The sequence below is a fragment of the Triticum aestivum genome, chromosome 7A (genome assembly GCF_018294505.1).
Source record: "Triticum aestivum cultivar Chinese Spring chromosome 7A, IWGSC CS RefSeq v2.1, whole genome shotgun sequence".
Lineage (NCBI taxonomy): Eukaryota > Viridiplantae > Streptophyta > Magnoliopsida > Poales > Poaceae > Triticum > Triticum aestivum.
Window position 1 is genome coordinate 630,593,769 of NC_057812.1, and position 9,192 is coordinate 630,602,960.

At 46.9% G+C, this 9,192-nt stretch overlaps 1 protein-coding gene and 1 long non-coding RNA gene across 2 annotated transcripts; one reads left to right on the forward strand and one right to left on the reverse strand.

Moving 5' to 3' along the window:
* The first annotated feature begins 1,327 nt into the window (after positions 1 to 1,327).
* On the forward strand, positions 1,328 to 3,953 carry LOC123154001 (uncharacterized). Its single transcript, XM_044572825.1, has 2 exons — positions 1,328 to 3,173; positions 3,461 to 3,953. Exon 1 carries the CDS (start codon positions 2,059 to 2,061, stop codon positions 3,019 to 3,021), a length of 963 nt encoding a protein of 320 aa, XP_044428760.1. The 5' UTR covers positions 1,328 to 2,058; the 3' UTR covers positions 3,022 to 3,173; positions 3,461 to 3,953.
* Positions 3,954 to 4,307: 354 nt separating this feature from the next.
* On the reverse strand, positions 4,308 to 7,100 carry LOC123148793 (uncharacterized). Its single transcript, XR_006474133.1, has 3 exons — positions 6,874 to 7,100; positions 5,870 to 6,355; positions 4,308 to 4,831 (listed from the first exon to the last, which is right to left on the reverse strand). It is a non-coding gene; the product is annotated as an uncharacterized lncRNA (long non-coding RNA).
* Positions 7,101 to 9,192: the final 2,092 nt, after the last annotated feature.

Below are 9,192 nucleotides of genomic sequence, written 5' to 3' on the forward strand. Positions count from 1 at the left end.
GTGATCAACTGGGCCGGCCCATCTCCCACTGTAGGCGGCAGTTTCGGTTTTGGGAACCTTCTAGAGTCTCCCAGCCGGGTTTTACCGGTTTGGGGGACCTTCTGGAAGGTTCCCTAAACCGGATTTCATTTTTTTATGTTTATATTTTTCTTTTTTTCTTTTTTCTTCTTTCCTTTTTTCCTTTTCTAGTTTTTTTTCGTTTCCTTTTTTTAGTTTTTTCTCTTTTTCAAGATTTCATGTTTCAAAATTTGTTCGGAAACTTAAAAATTGTTCGTGTTTCCAAATTTTGTTCTCAACCTTTAAAATATGTTCGTCATTTAAGAAATTGTTTGCAAATTCAATTTTTTATTTTTGTTCACAAATTCAAACTTGTTCGTTTTTTCAAATTTTGTTTGCATTCGAAAAATGTTTAGGAATTTTAAAAAGTGTTCCAGCTTTCCAAATTTGTTCACAAATTTATAAAATTTTCATTTTTTCAAATTTTGTTCACAAATTGAAAAAATGTTCGGCAATTCCTTAAATTTGTTTGGGAGTTTGAAAAAATGTTCTCGTTCCAAAATTTGTTCACAAATTTCAAAATATGTTCATATTTACAAGTTTTTTTGGAGTTTCGAAAAATGTTCGTTTTTTCAAATTTTGTTCTGGAGTTTCATAAAAATTCGCGTGCAAAAGTTTTTCGTGTTTCCAAATTTTGTTTTGGAATTTGAAAAGTTGTTCCTGTTCAGTTTTTTGGGTAGTTTAGAAAATGTTTCCGTTCTAAAAAATATGTTCACGTCTCCAAAATTCGTTTGTGTGTTGAAAAATGTTTGAGCTTTCATAAAATTTGTAAAAAAAAAGCTAATAATGTTCGCTTTTGATAAAACATTCACGTTTTTTTTTGAAAAAAAATTGTGTTTAAATTTTTTAAAAACGTTCGGATCGGCGTTTTAGTTTTCTTAAGGTTTTGCAATGCTTGTGATCAAGAAAGCGAGCTATCTCAACTGGTTCGAATCGTATGTTCGGGAGCGGTGGGTCTAGTGTTCGAAACCTGGCATCTCTTCTTTTTTTATTCCAGCGTGATCTACTGTTAGCGAGCCTAGATCGCTCGACTGACGCAGAGAGCGTCAAATAGGAGGAGCTCCCAAGCTCCATGCCCGACACGGCTGCAGGCCGGCTTGTGTTGCTTTTAGGCCTTGTGGGCCGTTTCGGCCTCCTGGGATCTTTTGTCTTTCAAAGATTCAGAAATAGTAGAAAACTAAAACAATTAAAAAAACAGAAAAATCTACCGCGCGGCCCAGCCCAGGCCTGAATCGGCCGCACAGCCAACCCACCGCGGCACGGCACGCTTGCTCCCTGCCGAGACGCACACGCCGCCGGGCGGGACCTCCACGAGCGCGTCACCCCGACGCACCCGCCAAGACCGCCGCGCCGCAGCGAGAAGGGCGGAGGTCGCCAGGGAGAGAGCATCAAAAGGAGGAGAGGGAGGTGGAAGAGGGGCCCTGCCGCCACCGCGGGCATGCCGCCGGCGGCGGCGGCGACATAGGCCGACGTGGGTGAGGGAGCTGAAGGTAAGGCGGCGGGTAATCGTCCCGTGAGTCGCGAGGGCAGCCCACGGGACGGACGGAAAAGTGGCGGCGGATTCCTTGGTTTTCACTGTTTCGTTCCCAAATCAGATTCGACCGGGCAGGGCAGGCATATCCGGTTCTCTCCCGGATTGGATTGGGGTGGGAAGGATCTGCATCAGAACGCGGCCGGAGTAGCCGCCGGAGCTGCCGCAGTCTTGGTCTCTTTGATTCGCAGCTCCGGCCGCCCGTGTGGTTCTAGTCGACTTGCTCTAAAGCTGTGGTATTTGTCTCTGTCCGTCCCCAATGGGAGGTCCAGCTCCAGATTGGTCTGGGCTACCAGCGGACATACTGATCAGCATATTCCAGTTGCTCGAGTGCCCGGACCTCCTCCGATCCGCCGCCGTCTGCACATTCTGGCAAAAGCTCCACGGTCCGCGGCAGCGGTGTCTGCCCCAGTCGGCAGACCCCCTGCTTACTCTATTGTACCGAGGCCGCCGGTGTGAAGGCTCTTGGCATGTACAGTCTCTCCGAACGGAAGGCCTACTCCATGCCTCTCCCTGAACCTCCCATCAGCAACTGGATTGGCTCATCACACGGATGGCTAGTCACCATGGATGAAAAATCTGACCTGATGCTGCTCAACCCTATCACCGGTGACAAGATTGCACTCCCTCCCGTGACAACCATGGAGCATGTCAAACCTGTCCTAAACGGCGATGGGGTTCTTGAAAAGTACGAGGTGTCTTTCTACCACGGAAAGCTTCCGAGGGTGTACAGTACACCATATGGATGTTCTTTGGATAGGTGCGGTGAAGTTGTCTACATAAAGGCGATTTTATCGTCTGATCCATCAACAGGTGAATGCATTGTCATGCTCATCCATCAGCCGTACTGGCAGCTCTCGTTCGCCAAAGTGGGAGATGCTCGGTGGAACTGGCTCCAAATGCATAGTTTCTACGCAGATTGCATATACCATGATGGCTGTTTCTATGCAGTGACTGAAGAAGGCGCGATCGATATGTACAATCTGGATGGACCATCCGTCATCCACAGAAGGATTTTACCAGATATGGTTGACGTGGCCCAGAGGTACTACATTCTTCAGGCACCATGGGGAGATTTTCTCCAAATCTACAAGGAGAGGGACTGGGATCCTGAACAACCGGTTGGTGAGACGTATGCAACCGCTTTCGAAGTGTACAAGGTTGATTTTGTCGAGCAAAAGCGTGTTAAGATGGCAGGGATAGGTGACTGTGCGTTGTTTACTGGGAAACGCACGACATCTTGCTTTAGCGTGAAAGATCATCCAGGCTTGATGTCAAACCATGTATATTATACTCATGATGATCATGAAGATTTATTCGACTGCGAAGATGATCCCCGTGACATAGGGGTGTACGACTTGGAGAACAATAGCAGGACCAGGTTGGTTGGATCATCCAGGCTTGATGTCAAACCATGTGTATTATACTCATGATGATCATGAAGATTTATTCGACTGCGAAGATGATCCCCGTGACATAGGGGTGTACGACTTGGAGAACAATAGCAGGACCAGGTTGGTTGATCCTGAACCCTGGAGGACGTGGTTCCCTCCCATATGGTTCACACCCAACCTTGCAAAAGCAGGTATCAGTTGAACTTCCTCTTCAATCTGTACTGTCTCAGATGTTACTACTTGCTGTATATTTCATTTGCAAGAAGCACCTTTTCTCGTTTCAGTTTCTAGTGTTTAGAAATATGCTTCTTACAGAATAAGATAAATGCGCTTCTTCTCATTTCATTCTTTTAGTGTTTTGAAATCTGAATCCCACTCACAGAATAAGATAAATGCGCTTCCAAACCTTTTGCTTTGTCTGAGTTGTGTGTTCAGAAATAGCTTCAGTGTGCTAATTAACTGCTCTTCACACTGGCAGGATTTCCAGATGACAATGGTGGGGCGCAATAGGATTAAGCCCGAAGATAACGGCCAATTGCTTCCTGATATTTCGTCTTGCGGCACTCTTTGCCGGGCCCACTATGGAGGGAGATGTTGCCAATGGACTTGCCATGTGCTAGTCTTGTAGTAGTGGCCTTTTTTCTTTGATGATGATGAAGTTTGCCTCTGTAATTTGCATTCGAAGTTTCGAATTTCTTTTTTTCTTTTTTCTTTTTGCGGTGGCGAAGTTTCGATTTTCAACTGGGCTGTGAGTGAACTCATCCCCGGTGTCCGATGTTGTGTCGTCTTGTACTACTACCAGGGTCTTTGAAATTGACAGAAGCTGGGGCGCCCCTTCTCTTCCTGTTACTATCTACTCCTTTGAACTAAAAACATGACAAATGTTTTGGAACCGAAGGAGTATGCATTTCTTTATCCTCGTTTGTTTATATTTTTTATATTTTTTACAGCTTCACAACTTTCCAATTGTAGATTTTTTCTGAATCTGTGCTTGCGCCGTAAGCTGGGAACTGCGAGCATCCGTGTTGCAGACTGTGTATCAGCTGTTTTTTTTAACTGTAGTTCAGAACAAATACTACCCCATATAAGTTTTTGACAGTTGGCCGTGACCACTATATACCGTATGATGAATGCCTAACGCACCATCAGCCTCGATTTGGTCACTGTTGGTATGGCTACATTCTGCTGTAAGAAAATTTATGTCTTCCATCCATTTGGTGCTCAAGTGAACCTGATAAATTTTGGTATCCTTGTCACGCTGTCTAGATGGTAGGGGAAACTAGCTCATTTCGTGGTGTGTCAAAAAGAAATCATTAGTACCATGATGCCTTGAACCCCTGATTTTACTGACAATAAAGCAAGTCTGAACTGCAGTTGGTACGTTCAGACAAATTTGTTTCATACAGAATCACACATCACAGCATCTGTCCATGAAGAAGAAAAAGACTTCTTTTCCAACTTACATACAGATCAAGCATAAGCTATCACACAGTGAATGAACACTTGAACAGTGAGCCAGCAGCCTACTCGCTGCTGCCTTCGGCGGCGTCACCAGCGTCCCTGGGCTTCTTCACTCGGAAATTAGGGCGAGTGTCTGGTCTTTTTCTGGCGACAGGTGGGTCGGAAGGTATCCGGATCGTTGATAGCGGTACCATTATAGGGTCAGACTCGGGCGCCGGCCCTCTGATGCTCACAAGACAGAGTCCCCTGCGATCAGCTTGCCTTAAAACATTTGCTCGTCTCCACTTCTGACCGATTCTCACTTCAATTGGCACCCATGGTGGCTTTACATAGAGGGCAGAGACCAACCTCCTCGGGGCGTGGCCCATTTCAGGACTCGCTTTCCTACCTAAAAAATGTGAATCCAGATTTGATTAATTCACTTTCAATAGGCACACAACAAATTAGTCATATCGTGTTTATGAAGAAGAAACGACGCCACATCCACGAGGGCAATACTGACATCTAACCTATCAGAGTTACAAGCAAGGAGCCAAGGAGATCGGTCAAACAAACGTTAAACCTTGCAGAATCCTGAAATGTGAGTTAGCTTCAGAAAAGCAATAGGCAGCTCTAGTAGTGCCCGCATAATGGAAATTCATCATAGTTAATCCCTGAAATCTGAGATAACTTCTCCGTAATTAATCCATGAGGCAAATCTTTTGCCTCTGTTTAGAAAAAAACTGAGATAGCTTCAGAAAAGCAATAGGCAGCTCTAATAGTGCCTGGCTCAATGGAAATTCATCACAGTTAATCCCCGATATAATAAATTGGCTAATGTATATTTTCTAACTTTGTTGTCTTACAACATAAAGAATCGTAGAAATTCAGCATTACATTAATGGAGTATACTGCATTAGCATATTTGGTCAGAGTTATTTTCCCATAGGATTTTCGCAGTGCGATTGCAGTTAGAGTATTTGTGACTTGGTAACTTGGACAACGGGTTACTTGATAGCTTCTACTATTAGCGCTTACATCAACAAACATGTTGATAGCGCGGTGGTAATGCCTGTAGTGGGGCGGTCGACCTAGGTTCAAAGCCTGGGTCTCGCATAAAAAAAAACTCACTGGCACGCGCAGCGTCCGCTCCCCACGTGAGGATGAGCGGGCACGTGCCGCGTTCTTGGGGTTTCTTGCCTTTTAAAAATGCCGCGGGACTGTCTTTCTCGCGCAGAACGAGTTTTATTAGAGCTTACGTTATTGCTACTGAGAACGGGTGCCTGATAGCTCATACCATTACCGCTTACCTTATGCTACTGAGAAGCGAGTGTTCAAAAGAAGCAGAGAATGGATTTTGACCCCCAACAACAACGTTGCTAGAACAGAAAATTCAAATATCACAAGATGAACTTTGCAGTACTAATAAATACAAATTTAGCAGTACCAGTTTCTCCGTCCGGGTTTATTACTCTCCGTCTGAGGTTGAGCAGCCGTGTGGCGCATTCGGGGGGTTTCTTGCCTTCTAAAAATACCGCCGGAGCTGTCTTTCCCGCACAGGCCGGGTTTTATTAGAGCTTACATTATGCTACTGTGACGACCGGGTACCTGATAGCCCCTACCATTAGCTCTTACATCATGGCACTGACCACTGAGAAGCAAGTGTTCAAAGGAAGCAGGAAATGGATTTTGACCAGGGCAACAACGTTGCTAGAATAGGTAATTCAAATCTGAACATGCTTCTTTTCAGTGCCGTTGAAAGTGAGCTTGTGCTCTTCTGCTAAGGGAACATGTAGGGAAGGCCTACTTAAGGAATCCTACCCTTTTCTGGAACTGCAGAGACTGCATTTTCCTGTGATTATATCTGTGAATGCCAATAACATCAACCGATAGTCATGTCGCCATGAGTCTGTCCAGCACAGATTTCATCTTCCTATAAGCAGTAGCATGTTAGCATGGTCCCGTACACCCATAAGCAGGAAAATCCAAAGGAAAGAGTGGAAGGATGCACTATCTTTTCATGGAAAAAGAAGTGAGACTTCGGTGCAGACATTGCTAGAATCTAAAGGTCTGGAAGTGACATTTAAGGAAGAAAGCCAGTACCAACACTACCAATTCCGTGCAACCTCCGCTGCCTATGCCAAGCATGAACCAAAAGCGGCAAACTGCTGAAAAAGTTGTGATGTGAGGGAAGCATGCCGTGCAGTCAACGACAGTGCCACAACCCGCAAAATCAGACCACGCAACGAGCCTCAAGGGGCCAGATCGAGGGCCGGGCCGCGGATCCGTTCGGCCCCCCGGTCGCACGCGCGCGGGGCGCCACGGAATCGAACACGGCGCGGGGGCGCCATGGAATCGAACGCGACGCGGGGTAGCCTCGGATGCAATTTCAGGAAGATCCATGGATGGATGCCGTGCACGACACGAGAGGCGGGGGGAGAGAGATGGTACCGAGCAGACGCCCGCGGTGGGGACTGGCCGAGCGCTGGGTGCGGCCGGCCGTGCCGTCGACGGCGCACGTACGCCGAGCCCGCGGGATGCGCTCTCGGTTCGGCCGAAACTCGGCGGCGGCGGGGTGGGTGGTTTGATTCTTTCCCGAAAGCGGTGACGCTCCTTGCCTTTCAAGTGAGTCACTGTGCTGTGCCCGGGTGACCAGGTCCGAATCCAAACCCGATCCTGACAGACCCGTGACGCCAACCCCTTGGTTTTCAGACCGCCTCCAAATCGGCGTCACTTTCACCCATGTTCGGACCAAGAGCATGGACTTACAAATCCGGCCCCTCACTCGTGAACGTGACTGAATGTGTCCGCGAACAGTGACTGGTCATGGATCAAATTTTACTATCTCTGAAACTGTGTCTATTGGGTTGCCGGTTCAAAAGGAATCATAGTTGTACTACTTGCGCCAATACTTGTGTAGGACTGTGGGCTAAGGCAGTGGGATCTGCGAATCAGGGGTTCATCTAAAACTTGTACGGAGCAGTTTGGTATTCACAACAACGCCATGTCACCATATGCTGCTGGAGGTAAATTGCATAGTTGCACTCATCTCATTTACACTCGATGGAGCTCTGTGATAGGAGATTCAAATGCCATCTTTGCAATTCAATATGTGAAACAGTGGGTGCTTCCTAAGGTCATAAGTTCGGCTACCAGATTATGGGACCCAGGAATCCTTGATATTCATTGCCTCTGCGCAGTTTTCAACAACATGAGTGTCTTGCTTATCTGTTCATGTTGTGAAAGATTCTCTTAGTCATGGACTTGAGCTTGCTGCTGCAACACAGTGGGGTCCTGGAATTTTGAATCTTCATGGTCGGGCAACAATTAAATTGAGGATCAAGTATCTACATAGAAGTGCAAAGAGTGATTATGGTGTTGGATGGCTGTGAGCCAGGAGAGATAGACATATCCATCGACCATGGGATCTAGGTGGCTTTGGCTGTTCTTTGGTACCTTGTCACCGGCTTGAGGTCAACCCACCTTTTAAGGAGGCGGGAATGTCATGTCCCAAGGGTCATGACCCTCTTCCTATCCATGGATGTCTCGATGGAATGGGCCATGAGACTTGGGCTTGGCCTAGTTACATGAACATGCTTATAAAGAAGGGGAAGCTGGACAGAGGAGGGGATCGAACGGAATGAAACGTTTGAAGCCTCTCATCCTCTTGCTCCGTTCCTCACCCTCCTTCTACATGTATCTCATCCCGCTTTGCTGCTAATTCCCACCTCAAATCCCTTCTTTTGTATCTGATATTCGTAATTATATGATTGCCCATCCCATGTATGTGTTTGGATCATGACAGTCTGGTCACGCCTCAGATTTTTGACTCTACAACCGGACACCTCAAATTAGAAACCTCAAATCCATATTACTACATGCAACATGAACCTAATCTAAGCGGAGCTCGTCCGGTTCCGCTGTGTCCATGTCCGACGGCCGGCTGCGTTCCCCAGAGTGTTGGTCCGGTCGATGGCAAGGTAGAGTAGGGCATGGAACACGAGCCGGCTCACGGGACTCAAGGTGCCTCCGTCTCACATGCCCTACTCTTCCTCGTCGGAGCCCAGAACCCGAACGGTGTTGTTAGACGTCAGATCGATGATGGGTCCGTCCTGGGACGAGCCGGCGAAATCCATCATGACGCGGTTGCGGCGCCCGGACTGGTGCACCATATGAGGCGCCGAAGAATGCGACTCTGCCTCCCCGACGTCCATCGCCACGAGAGCTACCGCTGTCTTGCACAGCGGGGACTGATACTTCTCCAACGTATCTATAATTTTTGATTGTTCCATGCTGTTATTTTATCATTCTTGGATGTTTTATAATCATTTTATATCGTTTTTTGGTACTAACCTATTGACATAGTGTCAAGTGACAGTTGTTGTTTTTTGCATGTTTTTTACATCGCAGAAAATCAATACCAAACGGAGTCCAAATACAACGAAACTTTTTGTGGATTTTTTTGGGACCAGAAGACATCCAATGGGCCGAAGAAGCGCCTAGGGTTCTCTGAGGGGAGCACAACCCACCAGGGCGTGCCTGGATGTGCCCACCGCAGGTGCCCCCGGACTGTTGGGGAACGTAGCATGCAATTTCAAAAAAATTCCTACGATCATGCAAGATCTATATAGGAGATGCATAGCAACGAGACAGGGAGAGTTTGTCCACGTACCCTCGTAGACCGAAAGCGGAAGTGTTAGGTTAACGCGGTTGATGTAGTCGAACGTCTTCGCGATCCAACCGATCAAGTACCGAACGTACGACACCTCC

Bases quoted from the DNA above. Each gene is read 5' to 3' on its own strand.
- LOC123154001 (XM_044572825.1), top strand. From the start codon at position 2,059: ATGTACAGTCTCTCCGAACGGAAGGCCTACTCCATGCCTCTCCCTGAA.